The sequence below is a fragment of the Chiloscyllium plagiosum genome, chromosome 6 (assembly GCF_004010195.1).
Source record: "Chiloscyllium plagiosum isolate BGI_BamShark_2017 chromosome 6, ASM401019v2, whole genome shotgun sequence".
Taxonomy (NCBI): domain Eukaryota; kingdom Metazoa; phylum Chordata; class Chondrichthyes; order Orectolobiformes; family Hemiscylliidae; genus Chiloscyllium; species Chiloscyllium plagiosum.
In genome coordinates, this window is record NC_057715.1 from 28,303,111 (window position 1) to 28,320,408 (window position 17,298).

At 37.3% G+C, this 17,298-nt stretch overlaps 1 protein-coding gene across 14 annotated transcripts in view; it reads right to left on the bottom strand.

Moving 5' to 3' along the window:
* mycbp2 (MYC binding protein 2) overlaps positions 1–17,298 on the bottom strand; it is a 199,675-nt gene that overhangs the window by 84,028 nt on the left and 98,349 nt on the right. For 10 of the 14 annotated variants that reach the window (XM_043691414.1, XM_043691407.1, XM_043691412.1 and 7 more), the window contains 10 exons: positions 14,876–14,963; positions 14,607–14,656; positions 14,358–14,530; positions 14,113–14,257; positions 10,233–10,439; positions 9,888–9,943; positions 9,674–9,789; positions 9,087–9,184; positions 8,179–8,295; positions 5,938–6,078 (listed from right to left, as the gene is read on the bottom strand). In XM_043691414.1, the coding sequence (XP_043547349.1) occupies positions 5,938–6,078; positions 8,179–8,295; positions 9,087–9,184; positions 9,674–9,789; positions 9,888–9,943; positions 10,233–10,439; positions 14,113–14,257; positions 14,358–14,530; positions 14,607–14,656; positions 14,876–14,963 (1,191 nt within the window). The remainder of the gene's footprint in view (positions 1–5,937; positions 6,079–8,178; positions 8,296–9,086; positions 9,185–9,673; positions 9,790–9,887; positions 9,944–10,232; positions 10,440–14,112; positions 14,258–14,357; positions 14,531–14,606; positions 14,657–14,875; positions 14,964–17,298) is intronic. The other 4 variants (XM_043691421.1, XM_043691418.1, XM_043691415.1 and 1 more) reach the window with 3 other exon arrangements.

Genomic DNA, 17,298 nt, shown 5'->3' on the forward strand with positions numbered 1-17,298 from the left:
ACCACCACCCTCTATCTTCTACCTTTGAGCCAGTTCTGTATCCAAATGGCTAGTTCTCCCTTTATTCCATGAGATCTAACCTTGCTAATCAGTTTCCCATGGGGAACCTTGTCGAACGCCTTACTGAAGTCCATTTAGATCACATCTACTGCTCTGCCCTCAATCTTCTTTGTTACTTCTTCAAAACACTCAATCAAGTTTGTGAGACATGATTTTCCACGCACAAAGCCACATTGACTATCCCTAAACAGTCGTTGCCTTTCCAAATACATGTACATCCTGTCCCTCACGATGCCCTCCAACAACTTGCCCACCACTGAGGTCAGGCTCACTTGTCTATAGTTCCCTGGGTTGTCTTTACTGCCCTTCTTAAACAGTGGCACCACATTTGCCAATCTCCAATCTTCTGGCACCTCACCTGCAACCATCGATGATACAAATATCTCAGCAAGAGGCCCAGCAATCACTTCTCTAGCTTCCCACAGAGTTCTAGGGTACACCTGATCAGGTCCTGCGGATTTATCCACCTTTAACCGTATCAAGACATCCAGCATTTCCTCCTCTGTAATCTGGACATTTTGCAAGAAGTCACCATCTATTTCCCGACAGTCTAATCTTCCACATCTTTTTCACAGTAAATACTGATGCAAAAATATTCATTTAGTATCTCCCCCATTTTCTGTGGCTCCACACAAAGGCCGCCTTGCTGATCTTTGAGGGGCTCTATTCTCTCCCTAGTTACCCTTTTGTCCTTAATATATTTGTAAAAACCCTTTGAATTCTCCTTAATTCTATTAGCCAATGCTATCTCATGTCCCCTTTTTGCTCTCCTGATTTCCCTCTTAAGTATACTCCTACTTCCTTTATATTCTAAGGATTCACTCGATCCATCCTGTCTATACCTGACATATGCTTCCTTCTTTTTCTTAACCAAACTCTCAATTTCTTTAGTCATCCAGCATTCCCTTTACTTACCAGCCTTTCCTTTCACCCTGACAGAAATATACTTTCTCTGGATCCTTGTTATCTCATTTCTGAAGGCTTCCCATTTTCCAGCCGTCCCTTTACCTGCGAACATCTGCCTCCAATCAGCTTTTGAAAGTTCTTACCTAATACCGTCAAAATTGGCCTTTCTCCAATTTAGAACTTCAACTTTTAGATCTGGTCTATCCTTTTCCATGATTTTAAAATGAATAGAATTATGGTCGCTGGTCCCAAAGTGCTCCCCTACTGGCACCTCAGTCATCTGCCCTGCCTTATTTCCCAAGAGTAGGTCAAGTTTTGCACTTTGCAAGTTCCTGAAGAAGGGCTTATGCCCGAAACATCGATTCTCCTGTTCCCTGGATGCTGCCTGACCTGCTGCGCTTTTCCAGCAACACATTTCCAGCTCTGATCTCCAGCATCTGCAGACCTCACTTTCTCCTTTATATCTATTCCATTCCAGGGCCCTCAATTTTGTACATCTTAACCAAATCTTCTCTGTTGAAACTAATTTGTCCTCATAGCTTCATTTTCCAGTCCTGGCAGCACCCTCAAAAATCTCCTCTGCAATTACATCTATTCAGTAATGAGCTGACCAGAATTGCGTATAGTACTCAGATTATGGCCCAATGAATAAACATAACCTCCTGGTCTTTTATGCTAGTTAAAGGAAAGAATTCTACTTATATCCTTAACCATTTAATAAACTCATCCTACTACCTTCAGGGATCTAGAGACATTTATCCCAAGGTACCTTACTGTCTACAATTCTGTATTCTCCCATTAATTGTGCATTCATTTTCCATATTCGACCTCTGCAAATGTATCACCTTGTAATTATTTGATATTTAATCGATGGACATGGCTGTCGCCCGCTGAGCCTGCATTTGCTGCTCACCTCTAATGGCTCCTAAGCGGATTGGTCAGACAAAGCCATTGCAGATGACAGTTGAGTCAACCAATGGGCTGCAAGTAGAGTTACATGTGGCCAGACCAGATAAGAATAGAAGTTTTCCTTCCTGAATGGGCATTGAGCGAAATGACAATTTAGACCAATCAACAATGATTACATGGTTGATATTAGGGAAGCTCTTTATTTCAGATTCTTGTCACTGAATTAAAATATTTTCATCAGATACAATGGAATTTGAACCAACTGCTCCCAAAGTATTATGCTAGGTTTTTGGATTACTCATACAATAATGTTACCACCATGTCACCACTTTTCCCAACTTCTCCCAATGAATTCCATTGCTATTTGACCCAAGTCCAGCTCTAAACATTGCTTCGTAGGCATGCCCTTCAAGTATACCAACTTCCTGCACTTTCCTATCCATTAAAAATATTAAGACATCACATTCTAACCTCAAATAAGCTGCTTTCAAGAGGCTCAAGGTCTCATCCTTCTTACACCTATGGACCTAGCCCTATGTTCTGGCAATCTAACGCAGAGGCCCATTTAATTCAACTTCCTGAGCTGATCCATCAAATGTAATTCCAGCCTTGATCTTTCCCAGTCACTACTGCACTAGAATGAAACCCCAGGAAAACCGCTCCTTCCCAGCCAGGACCTATCACACATTCCCAACAGGTTCTGGGAAACATAAGATTAGGAAACTGCATGTATTCAAATAACTTCAAAATAGCAAAGTCATTATAATCCAACTTTCAAATTCAAACTTCTTGCAGAGTATTCAGAACTTTATAAAATTTAAATTAAAAAACTAACTACACAAAATAATTATGTTTTAAATCTTAAAAATGAGATTACATGGACATGCATACAGCAGAATAATGCACACAAGAGTGAGATTAATAGAAAATGCATGTGAAAAGTATGTAAGAACTATACATAAAGGAAAAGAGGGACATTAAACTGGATGAATTAACAAAAGACAGTTATGGAAAAGAGAGATAAATTTGCTTTTATTTGTTTCTGTGAATGATGAGCTAATTCATGTTCCATAAAGAGTCAATTATTCTAACTTATTAAATAATATCCTATTTATTCAAAGTTGATAACATTTTGCTCAATAGATTAGCCAAAAAGTAACTTCAGCAGAAGAGAAAGGTTGAGGGCCACATGTTGGTCAGCAAAGTTAGAAAGGCAAGAAGAGATGCTAGGTTTGAGGTAAAAGACTGCATGAATTGTGTCAGGAGAAGATAACGAACAGAAGGATGGAGTTTTTATGCTGCTATGTGAGCAGATAGTGCGATGAGTCAATCTCAATAGCGAGGATTCAAGGATAAATAAATTATTAACAGTAGAAGACTTCAGGACTGAAATATAATTCTGGAAAGTTTTGGTAAAATAAACAAGAGGCTGCGATGGGAAGTACTGGAGAGGAGCATCGCCAATCAGATAGCAACACATTTTCAATTATCCTGTGCAGGTGTGGAAGAAGTGTTGCAAACCGAAAAAGAATTGCTAAAGAATACAATTAATTGGCAAAGGCAAATTAAGTATTATTCAATCCATTAATTTTAGAAGAACAATATTATTCAGAAAATCATGCAATTGAAAAAAATTTCAAAGAGAATTGTAAGGTGAAAAAACTACAGGAGATTCAACATAATGATACTTAAACATTAAACATACTTGGTCCATCACATCCATATAGCCTTCAACAGGCAAGTCACAATTGATTCACTACATATCACACAATAAGCACAGGTCTAAGTATTGTTTAAAAACAAGGCACACATTTAAAGAAAGGCAGTTATTTCACACCTTCAGTAAAATTGTACTACATTGGAAAATTCACAACGAAATTTATGCACTTATCAAAAGCAACTTCAATTTAAATGTTCTTCTGGATAAATGCAAAATGTGTTAACAATTTGCTCAAAATAAAGCAGAAAATAAGCTTGTCAGGAATGCATATGACTTACTTGAAACAAACTGTTGAAATTTAATGAGATTCATGGTCATGAAATCAATAAAGCAAAAGCTGACTGCACAACACTGAATGTACTAAACTAGTACCTCTCTTTTGACTTTTACTTGACAAAACTCAATTAGATAGATGCAAACCTCAATCTGCAATTTTTGAACTGTCCAGTCCACAACCCACCTGCAATCTTGCAATACAGAAGTGCCAATATTAGCAAAGAAATCCCTATAGCATGCATATAAGATACCTGCAATTGTACTGTGGGTAACAAGCCAGAAATAATATGGCTTGCTTGAGAAAATCTTAATTAACAGCAAATGTGCTATCGTTTAGAAATACCATCGTGTTGCTTGATTCCATTAACCCGTAAGCTGCCATGTGTGAACAATTTGTGAGTTCAGATACTCCTTTGACTAAATGTTTTATAATAAATGGCTTTAGAGCATGCAAGCAGACTTTAATTTCTTGGATGTTAGAATAAATCATTGGCAAATGGAAATTAGTCGCAAAAATATAATAAATGCATATATTGCAAGATTCAAAAAATGTAAATTAACTATATTAATTGTAGCTATAGCCAATTTAAAGAATATTCAGATTCAGATGGTTTTTATTTTTAAAAAATCAATTCATATTAGACTAAGATGTGGCCAAACATAGTTGAATTGCATTGTAAGCATTTTTACTTTAACTGAATTTAAACCATTAAAAATACTTGTAAACTTTACCAACCCTGCCTTGAATATTGGCACAGGTTAATAGCACAAGCTATAGATTATGAAACACCCATCAAGTGTTAATTGCAAAGCTGCTGGCATACAGTATTAAAAGTATTGTTGATTTTCATTACTTCTATTTACATTTTCTGGATTGCACCTTTTCTTCCCTTTTAAATATTAGAGAACAGGCCAAAAGGGACAATTCTGCAAATAGGATTCCACTGCAGACAAAGGTTGCACTTATGACAGGAGAGTACTGCTTTAATACTGCATTTATAAAGGCTTTTCCTCTTCTAATACCATCAATAAAGATGTGGTGTGACTAGCAGTACTGTCACAGTACATGTGACATGATACTGGTCTTGGGAAAGAAGAGAATCAAGGGAACAGGAAGGAAGGGATACACTGCCTCTTATTTAAAAATCATTAAGCACTTTTTAACCTATTAGCAATAACCAGTGTCATTTATCATTCAAATACTGAACCCCCAATTTTCTCACCAATTAGCAATGTTCTGCACTAGAATTGTGGAGCAAACAAATTAAACAGGAGTGTGGCTGGCAAATTAAGAATTTTACTTGGATTTGTATTATGCCAGAGACTTAAGTTATCTTTAAGACTGAACAGTATTCTCCCCACCTCTTACATTCCAAATATCTTCAATACAAATTTTCTGCATTCTACATCTTGCATAACTGTTAAATTATGCAATGAAAGTAGTCTGTATCAGACAATTCCAAGCATTATAAAAAGGTGCTGCACAATTAATCAATAAATTAATTGGCTAACTGATCAAATATATATTTCAAAAGTTATATTTAGTCTCAATGTAGCCAGCATCATTATCACTGATAAAATAGAGGACAACATTGGAACATGAAACGTGCAGAAAAATATTCAACACGTGTCCTCTGATAATTACTAAATGTCTGAACTTGACCAAGTAATTTTCACTAATGACCTGACATTTTTTTCTTTATCCTACAAAGCAATGACAGAAATTACACAAAGTATTACTTGGTTAAATATTGCATTAGTTTGCTGCAGCTTAATTCTGTGCCTTAGTTTATTTGTTTTCTACAAACCCTTTGAAGAGAATTCTGCCCTTCCTATCAAAGGACTTCTGCCTTCTAAAAGATAGCCTTTAAAATGAGTGTACTTATTGTGCGAGAACTAAATAAACTGCAGCATCATGTCAATTATAACAGTTAAAAGACTAAAAGATACAAGCGAATAAATTTTAATTAGTGGAGATTTTAGTAAACAGTGTGAAGCAGTGCTCACAGACAGCAAAGGGGTTAAATTGCCATAACAGGCTTTTCATCATTGGCACCGTTACTTACATCAACAGGGACCAGAAGGCTCTTGCCCAGGTGTTGGTTAAAAGAGAGGCACCAGGCTTCAGTGTAACCATTCATGTTGGGAACATACTTCTTTACAGTCTCATCATTCAGTCTCAGCCATACACCATCATCATTATGGATCTATGGGAAACAAGCAACAAAACGAGCCATGCCCTCCTGTAACTGCCCCAGAGCTGAAAAGGACAATGAGGCTCCAGACTAGAGAGAAGGTGGGCATCAGACACTAAATTTTAACCTTTAAATGCATTGAAGATAGCAATTTTTTTTCCACAAATAGCAAAATGATCAGCTTAACAAAGCAGGAGTCCAATTTTTCATTCAGCACTGAAACTCTAACAGCAAAAGCTAATCTTACTTCCGCTTAAACTGGCCTGAATAAAAAAACAGAAATAAACCACGAGAACTGTAGCATGTACACCGAAGCCAGTAACGACAGTATGAAGGTGGCCCATGGAAATAAATTCCAATTCACACTAATTACACTATGCACTCTGGCAGCCATTGTAAACTGTTCTCACTGCGAACATAAGTTGAAGTTATTCAGTTGTAAGGTGCAGCTTCTTTGCCGAATATACAATATTCTAAGACCCCGCAATCTATATTTGCTTCCAATGATCCAAAAACGTGTGACTAGATGCCTAACTTTGGGCCCCACAATTTTAAACTAATTTGAATAAAAGGCTTTTGCTTTTTAACCTTCAGATTAAACAGAATATCAATGGTTTATCAATTCCCAATCCTGCCAGAAATAAGTCTTACATTGCAATGGCAGTAACATAAATGCAATAAAGGCTTCACTTCATTGATGAGTCCAATTTCCTGTCACAGTGCTCTGTTTTTCACCTGTGCACATCACTGTCAATATCAAGACATACTATTTGGAATTTATTTCAATACAATGCAAATCTTTCAAGTCAAAGAGTCTTTTCTCGACAACACTGTAACCAGTGTACTAGATGGCGAGAATTTATATTTGCAATATTGGAAATAGTCTGAAGGCTGACAAAAACAAAGAGCTTCCATTCTGGATGAGTGATTATTTTTAATAGAGACCTTGCCTACAGACAAAGAAAGCAAATGATTAGCATTTGCACTTTCAAGTACACCAATTTATAGAACCATATAATTTTACAGTACAGGAAGAAGCCATTCGATCCATTGTGTCTGTAATGGTTCCTCAAAGTAGTACCCAGCTAGTCTCATTCTCCAGCCTTACCTCCACAGCCTAAATTGATCACATTCGAGCATATATCTGCTCTGCTTTGGAATCTGCCTCCACCACACTCCCAGGCAGCACATTCCAAATCCTAATAACTCTGAATAAAGAACCTTCTCTTAATCTTGCTCCTAGTTCGCTTGCTGACAATCTTGAAATTGTGACCCCTAGTTACTATCATACCAAGTTTTGTACCCTGTCAAAATTGTTCATAATTTTGAACACCTCAATTAAGCCACTTCTTAATCTTCTCTACTTAAAGAAGCCCAGTTTCTTGTATCAAAATTCCCTCATTCCTTGCACCATTCTAGTAAATCTCCTTTGCACTCCAGGGATTTAACATCCTTCCTTAAATAAGACATGCAGTACTCCAAATGTAGTCTGACCAATGATTTTAGTGTTGCAGCATCACTTCCTTGCTTTTACACTCTGACTTTATTTATAAACCCAAGAATCCAATCAGCTTTCTTGACAACTGTTTCAACCTGTCTGGCCGCCTTCAGAAAATTATGCACGTGAACATCAAGGTTCCTCTGCTCCTGTTCTCTCCTCAAATTTGTACTATTGTACCGATTCATCTAAACTCAGTTACATAGTGACCTTCTTTACTGACTGCATAAATGGACAGGGATTTGATACTACTGAGGTAAACACTTTTCAGAACTTTAAATTTTGTATCACATTATACATAATTCTGATAGATGTTAAAATATCTTGTGACACTATTAAGCCTGTATACAGGAAATTCTTAAATGATGCCCACTTGCAGCATTTCCAGACTGCAGCCTCAAAGTTACCTGCATGTGTGTCAAAGCAAATCAAAAATGAAACTGCATATACAATCTAACTATTGCTGCAAAATGTACTGAAGCTTGTGATATATAGACTGCTCACTTGATTATACTATTGCTAACAAATGTTTAAACTCTAAAAATACTTCCCCCACATTTATGCAGACTTTTTCATTCCTCATCTACAAAACCTCCTCAAGTAACGTTCTTTACCTCATCATTGAAAGTGATGGTTCCATTGACCTTCACTATGCCTATCTGCTCACTCTGGAGAGAGGGATGGCTACGTATACGAAGCCCTGCACTGTCCTTTGTCACAAATTTGCGGACCTGAGAGAAGCAAGGAAACAGTAAGACAAAGAAATAAGAAAAAAGCTTTTCAGATTAAAAGCAATAGATTAAACAGGTAAATTAAACAGTTGAGAATTAAAAGCTGACACTGACAGAGCAGAATTTATTTGGTTCAAGTAAGTGTTAGAGGAAATCGGCTAATTCTGTTATTCTGGTAAAAAAAAGTTCTAAAGCCACAATTTTACTTTATATTTGAGATCTAGAAAGGTGAACAAATGCCCTAGCAGATTAAAAACCTGTAGTGCTTTAAGTTGCATGTAGTAGTTGTCATCAAAATTTGGTAAATTCATACAGACAGGAATCCAATGACAAGTCTTTCTGCTATAATATGCATCTTGTTAAAGTGAATTCACTGCAACACGATTGACGGATTAGGGATACTATTTCATACATTTAAAATGTGTGCTAGCAGTAATGAGATTACATCGCCAACACTAAGTGCTGTTTCTAAAGTACGATTTTTCTGTAATGCCAGATTGCACAAGAACACAACCATCGTGTTATAGAACTGTTTATACAAGCATCACAAATTATCCAAGTATGGAAAGAGAACACAATTGTTAATTGACGGAGCATGCGCATGTACAATTATAATGCAGGAGACACGATTTAACGACTTTTGTTAATGTAAATACCTAATCACCTACAAATTGTGTTCTGCTCTTCCAACATCTTTACAATGAGAATATTGAAATTCCAGCAATCCTACTGCAGCAAACTTCAGTTATGCCTTGCTATTATTTTTTGCTAATGCACATCAGGTATCCTACCTTGCTTGGCTGTGGTTCAGCTTTTGGTTTGACCATTTGAGATCCTGGTGGTATCATTCCTTTGGGAGGGTCTTTCACTTCTACTTCAAGGCCAGCATCTGCCAAAAAGAGAACAAGAAACAACCAACTTCAAGCTCAATTTCCAAACATACCTTATATCAAGACAAAGAACAATGAAACGATAAGCTTCGGAAAGCCTAGGAATTTCTTTAACAAATAAGGAATTTCAAATTAAGAAAGTTAAATGACATAGAAGTAACTGATTTAATTCAAAGACAGACAGCGCCATAGAAATCATCCAAGACAAACATTCTATTTATCCGATAGCAGTATTCTTACGTTGCAAATTAAAGGGTTATGGTTGACGTGAAAATAGACCTAGACTAGCTAAACCAGAAGAAATGCACTTTTACTGGATGACACACTATCATCAAAATTCATTTTTCCGTAGAAGGTGAAAAGCAAACAAACTAAAAATTTACAAATTTGTCTCAAGATCATCATGGAAATTATTTCCAAATCTTGACCAGTAGACCAGGTTGCTTGTAGCTGTTAATGTAACGTAATATTTAACACAATAAAGTTACCTGTTTCAATCCCATCTATCGTGACATGGATAGTGTAAAGACCTACAGCTCCAGGTGTCCAGTTAGCACTGTAAGTTCCATCATTGTTAGCCCGAATTAACATATTTTCACTTGGTCTGAGAAAGTTAACCAGTAAATCAGTCAATAAAGTCAATTCACTCGGAGATACGTGGCACTAAATTTTTTTTATTTATGTCTGTTGTTGTCGTTTTACCTTTTTGGAGTGGGAGATGCAAATCGAAGCTCTTCAAATGAGTAATTTTCGTATGCCTGAATGATGAGGAATGCAAAAGCACATTTATAAGGCAGGTACATTGTAAGATGATTCAAAACTGTTGTAAGAAATTAACCACCTATTGTTTCAGGCAAAGATGTTATAACAGGTTAGTTGAAACATGTTTACATCAATTATTTAAATCAGAGAGGTCAGAGGTTCAAACGTGAAGGAACAATTAATGTGGGCTGGGTTGTATCTCACTGAAGCCAATTACATAGGCTGGGATCAAATTCAGAAATGGTTTGCAGTGAAATCAAAATGTCAACAAAGTGTATAAACTACCTTCATCATAGTGATTGCAGTATACCGAGCTTCTTTAACTATCATTGGTTCATAAGACACTTCCAGTTTGGGAGACGGCAATCCACCGAACGTCAGATCAGTACATGGTACAACAGTTGGAGGACTGCCAGGGATACGGTGCAGTTTTTTAGTGTTCTCCTGTTGCATAGACTTCTTTTGAGAAAGAGGAACAGCTTTCACCTCAACCTGTTAAAAAAATAAGATTTTACAAAGATTACTCTTTTTGTTCCTTCTGATAGAAGTAAAAACATCTTAATTCTAAAAAGAGCCGCTTGAGAATAACGTTAACAAAAGGAATTGTATGCCAATGTGTGAGACTTTATCTGACTTGTGACATGGTATATCTTTCATTAAGAAAGCCTTTCATTTTGCACAATGAATTTGAATAAAGATGACTACATTGCAGTCAATTTATTATACATCTTCATACTGACAAGAAATTGAAGAGCCACGACAAAAACAAAATCATCAAAAATAAAATTGGAAAAGACTAATGTTTAATTGTGTTTCTCTTCCATACTGTGTTGAAATAAACACCAATGGTCTGTTTCCATTTTTTAAATAAAAGGCTTTGCTGTTAGAGACAAACTAGAAGCTCATGTGCTGGATTAATTAATTCTGCCGAATGGTTCCAGCATGCTTGCAGCTGTAATGATTTGAAGTTAAACTATAAAAAACAATTCATTCTCCCAGTTGAAGATGAAGAAAATCAAAATTTACTTCAGAAAACACAAGTATCTTCTGCAATTAATGAAATTTTCAGTTGTTAAGTTAGGCTCTATGGATCAGTGGAACCAAAGAATCTGACTCATCAAATCAGACAGAGAAACCATGCCTCCCAGTCATGAGCTCAGCATTTCCCTGCTGTTCATTTTGATCCTGATTATAAGGAGAAGTTCTTGGGATAGCTTCCTTAACTTCTGTTTTTTTTTAAAAAAAGAACAAGAACAAAAAAAATTAAAGAACAGATAAATCAGCAAATTTAACATAAGCAGTTACCAAGCTGAGGACATATGAACCGGAAGATACTGAAAGGAATGAGCAAAACGTGCTGAGGTACTGGCCACAACTTTAAAATTTTTCTCAGATTTGGAAGGTTGCGGGGGTAGTTCCAGACGATTGGAAAATTGCAAATGTTGCACCGTTGTTCAAGAAAAGATGTGAAGATAAGCCCACTAATAACAGGCCAGTCAGTTTATCTTAGGTGATGGGGAAACTTCCAGAAACAACAATTTGAAGCAAAATTCATAGTCAGATGAAAAAATGCAACTGCATTAAAAAAAAAGCCAGCATGGAGTGAAGAAAAAATTGTATTTAAGTAACTTGGAGCTTTTTGAAGAGGTAAGGAATATTTGAAAATGGCAAATTTGTTTGTGTCGCACACATTGTCATTCAAAAGGTATATTTGATACAATGCCATACAATATTCTTGAGCAATGTTATTGCTCATGAAATAGGTTCAGCATAATCCCCTTGGATCAGTAGCAACATGGATACAAAGTTGGCTGAGTGACAGGAAACAGTAGTGGTTAATGAATGGTTTTTGGATTGGTGGAAGGGTAGTGGAGATCTCTACCCATCAGTTTTGAGTCCCTTGATCCCCCTGATATAGAGCAATAACCTTGACCTTGGTGTATAGGGCATAATTTCTAAATTTGAAGGTGATATGAAACATGGAATCATTGTAAACTGAGAGAACAGTTCAACTCCAAAAAGGGCATAGGCAAATTGGTGGAAGGGGCAGACAAGAGACAAGTAAAGTTTGATGCATGAAAATGTAAAGAAAATAATTTTGGTAGGAAGAAAGAACATGAACAGATGAATTAAAAAAAAGGTTAATCTCTAAAGGATATGCAGAAGAACCTGAATGTATGCAGATATAAGTCATTAAAGATGGCAGACAGGCGAAGCGTGCAGTCAAGAAAGCATATTATGTCTTAGACTGTCTTAGCAGGCAAGAGTACAAGAGCAACAGGATTATGCTGAACCTATAAGAGAATGAATTTGGCTTTAGCTGGAGTATTGTGTCTAGTTCTGAGATGCAAAGGCATTGGAGAGAACATAGAAAAGACTCTCAACAATGGTTTCAAGGATGAGAAACTTCAGTTATGAAAACAAAGATGGGACAGCTTTCCTCAGAGAAAAGAAGGCTGAAGGATATTTGATCGAGGGACTCAAAACCATGAGAGTTCTGCACAGAATAGACAGGAAGGAGAGAATAAGAGGGTAAATATTTAAAGAAATTGATTAAAAAAAGCAAAGGTGACACAAGCAAAAACCTTTTTTAAAAAATGAAGCCACTGTTAAGCTCTGTAATGCACTGCTTGAGTGTGTGATGGAGACAAGTTCAATTAAGTAAAGGGAATTAGATAGTTATCTGAAAAGGAATAAACTTAAGTGTCACTGGACTCGAAAGATTAACTGCTTTCTCTCCACACACAGTGCCAGAACTGCTGAGTTTCTCCAGCAATTTCCATTTGTTTTTGTGACAAGCTTGTTAAAGATTGCCTGGATAAATAAAGAACGAGAAACCAATGTGCAAGTTGAAGATTATCATGATTAGACATAGTTATATTGTTACCTTGCATTGAAATTTACAATGCAATACCTCACCTTCAACCTGATCCCACTCCTTCCAAAGTGTATCATTTCACACCTGTTCGGGTTAAATTCCATCTGCTACTTTTCTGTCCATTAAACCATTCCATTTACAGAGGACCCTCAAATAGCAAAAGGTGGGGAGGCAGTGTTAAATGGGGATGGTGGTCATTGATGGACTAGGGCAGGGGGTGCTATTGGACACAGGGAGTGGGGGCCCATGCGGGGTGTGCTGCTGCAGCCTCCTGGACGGGGAGCAGGCTTAAACTCTGAGCCCCAATGGAAAGACATTTAATTGATTAACCGAATAATCAATTATCCGAACGAAGTAGTGCCCCTCATCATGTTCAGATAATCAAGGTTCCTTGGTATATCTTCCTGCAGCCAAATCAGTCACAATCTTAATGAATGGCAGGACCAGTCTTTTCCTGTTTGCAGAATAATAGAATCCCTGCAGTGCGGCGAGAGACCATACAGCCCATACCCTTCGAACAGCATCCCAACCAGACATAGCATTGCACCCTATCCCCACAAACCCACATTTACCATAGCTAACCAAACAGGCCTGCACATCTCTGAACACTATGGGGAAATTTACCACGACCAATCCACCTAACCTGCAGCTCTTTGGACTAGAGGAAGAAACTGGAGTACCAAGCTAAAACCCACACAGATGCAGGGAGAATGTGCAAACTCTAAACAGACAGCAACCCAAAGCTGGAAACAAAATCAGGGTCCCTGGCACTGTACACCTGGCGGTAGTGCTAACCACTGAGCCACAGTGCTACCCAAGGAACACAAGGAATCTACATTGAAATAAACTTTGTCTGCATTTAGATTTGACAAAAAAAAGAGGTTTTTTGTAGGAAAAAAAATGAGTCAAACAGAAATGGTGACTCAGAAGCCTTTAATATTAAAGAATGTTTCAGAGAACCTAAGATCTTCTGTATTATAGCAGTAGCACATAAGCTAGTTACTGTCATCTTTACAAAATACATTTTATGAAAAAAATCAGGTGCTTAAGGAAAAGCACTATTCATTGAACTTTCAAGCATTGCTGCATAATAGTAGCAAAAGAAAATTCATTTTTGAAATTTGGAATTTATTTCCCAAACAAAGGTATTTCCTGTTCACTTGTATGATCCAAGTGGCAAATTTTTAATGCTCCAAAAATATATACTTAACTTATTCTTAACTTGCATATACAAATTTATTACTTTAAGTTGTTTCTTTGGTCAGCCTATTCCAAATTACTTTTTACCTTCAGGTTTGGAACATGAACTACATCTCCATATTGGTCCTTGGTTTGGACAGTGATGGTAGCAGGCCAGCCACATCTGATGTAGTCCTTATTTAATATCAGGGAGGTTTTCTGAGGATCTGCATAAGAATCCGGTTGAAGCCACCTGACAACAAGAAAGACATGGTAACAAAATTTAATACAAATTTTAACAAAGGCATAGATTTATGGGCTCAGTAATTTTCTACATTAAATCTCGGTTTTACCTTGCAAGTCGTCCACCACTAGACCCAGGTAAGCATGCAACAAAGTCTTCTAAGAAAGAATGCTCATTGCTTTGCAGATGGAGGGGAAGATTACCTTCCAGTGCCTCCAATATAGTTGGTGAATGAGACAAAGCAAGTCCCTTTCCTAATAAACCGGCATGGTTTTTACACACCTGGCAAGAGGAAAATGCAAGTGAGTAAGGTTATGAAAAATGATGAGTAATTTAATTATAGCAACTGAACACTCACCTGCAGAGCTGATTCTTCAAGAATTTCAAGATCCTCCTCCAATTCATTTCCTGTCCAAACAAAGATGATTTAACAGAACAGCAGCACAAATTTATTTTACTGCACATAGCTTACATTATTAGTACTGTATAAACTGAAAGACTTCAAACGTAATCAATATACACTAAAGATCATCATTCAGCAATAATCTACAATCCAGCAATACACTACATTTTGTGCAAAACCCTCATCATCGTACACTTTTGATTGACAAATGTAAAGATCCATACCCATAGGAAGTGCAAGGTCTTTTTTCATTAGTGACGCTGCACACATACTTCCAAGGTACGCCAATTCCTTTTCTAATTGTAGAATTCCCTGCAAAACAGAAATGTCTTGATGCACGTTTGGTTTTAGCAAGTTAAAGTTATAATGGGAAAAACAATAATGGGAGTTATAAGCATGAGCATAATTGTCAGTTTACTTCCCCAAAGTGCTGGTCTGCCTTTAGAACATTTAGAAAACTGAGTTTACGACCTGGAATCAGTATAGTGAATCTTCTCTGAACAGCCTCCTAGGTGTGTATGTCTCTTCTACGTAAAGAGGCTGAAACTGTACAAAGTATTCTGGGTGACATCTTAGCAATGCCTATACAGTTGCAACAAGACTTTCATAGTCTAGCCTCCTTGTAATAAAGACTAATATTTAATTGGTTTTCCAAATTATTTCATGCACCAGCATCCTAATTTTTTGCAATACACGTACATGGACATTCAAATCTTCTGACTTGGCAACGAGTGCCTCATTCCCGATGATGGGCTTTTGCCTGAAACATCAATTTTACTGCTCCTCAGATCCTCCCTCTCCTGCTGTGCTTTTCCAGCACCACACTCTTGATTCTAATCTCCAGCATCTGCAGTCCTCACCTTCGCAACAAGTGCATCACCATTGAACCAAGATTTACAATTTACTACAAACTAGTTTTGTATCCCAGGTATAAATATGTGATTAACAAAACTCAACAAGCTGAAGCAGGATATTTTAAAAGTCATATTCACAGAGATATACAGCATGGAAACAGACCATTTGGTCCAAATCATACATGCTGACCAGATATCCCAAATAAATCTAGACCCCCTTTGCCAGCATTTGGCCCATATCCCTCTAAACACTTCCTATACATATACCCATCCAAAGACCTTTTAAAATGTTGTAATTGTATGAGCCTCCACCATTTGCTCTGGCAGCACATTTCATAGACACATCATCGTCTGTGTGAAAACGTTACCCCTTAGATCCTTTTAAATCTTTCCCCTCTCACCTTAAACCTATGCCCTCTAGCATTGGACTGCCTCACCACAGGAAATTCACCTTATCCATGGTCTTTACAATTTTATAAACCTCTATAAAAGGTCACTCATCAGCCTCAGATGCTCCAAAGAAAATAGCCCCAGCCTATTCAGTCTCTCTATACAGCACAAACCCTCCAACCCTGGCAGGATCCTTATAAATATTTTTGATCCCCTTTTAAGTTTCACAACATCCTTCATACAGCAGAGCAGGGAGACCAGAATTGCATGCAGTACTCCAATAGTGGCCTAACCAATGCTCTATACAGCATGATCTCCCAACTCCTATACTCAATGCTCTGACCAATAAAGACATACATTTTGTTAAGAAAAAAAGTAGAGATGTGATTTTGAAAAGGGTCAGACAGTACAATTTTGTTTCATTATTGCCTTTAGTAGCCAAGAATCTAAAGAAATTTATCAACATAATCTGAACCTAGAAGACACTATTAACATGTCACAGTGGTAAGCTAAGTTTAAACTCCTTTTGGTCACTAAGAAGAGGGAAAATAGATCTGAGGGAAGAGTAATATAAAACTACATAATTATATACTTTTCAATTATTAAAATTCAAAAAACACTACACTATATTTAGGCAAGCAACATTATAACATGTAGTGTCAGCCTGTCACCCTGCAGATAAACACTTAGCCAAGAGACTAAACGGGTACCTAAAAGAGAAAGTGCAGAAAACTGTTGGCTCTTTGATCTTGAATCATTCCAAGCTTAGGAGAGATTTGAAGAAAATTTACCTTTGTGATGAATCACTGAAAATTTCACACAGCAAACAGGCGTACAAGTCATACAAGATTTCAATGCTGTGCTGAGGTCCAAAGGAATGCTGACATAATAACCTTAGATTACCATCGGAACAAATCTGACAAATTGTAATCCTTTTTAAACTACCAACTTGTTGACAGTTTTTCCAATCAAACATTCAAACCTGGCCTACCCCAAAAGCATTCATCACATAAACCAGGGAAAAATGCAGCTAGGTAGGAATGGTGTTACAGGTTAATACAACCCCCAGAGAAAGAGGGGATGGGGGTAAATACAGTGGCAGGTGGGTGAGGTTAGGGTACCAATCAAATGCTTGGGGGAATTGGGGAGTCTTTTGGCAGTGGGGGATGTCAGTTTTGAGACATGAGTTGGAAACACCAGGTCATAGTCCAACAGGTTTATTTGGAAGCACTGCTCCTTCATCAGGCAGTTGTGGAGAATAAGATCGTAAGACACAGAATTCATAGCAAAGGTTTCCAGTATGATGTAACTGAAATTATATACAGGGGAACCTAGATTATCCAAATGTGATAGGCGGGCACTATTTCGCTTAATTGATTAAATGCCTTTCCTCTGTGGCTCAG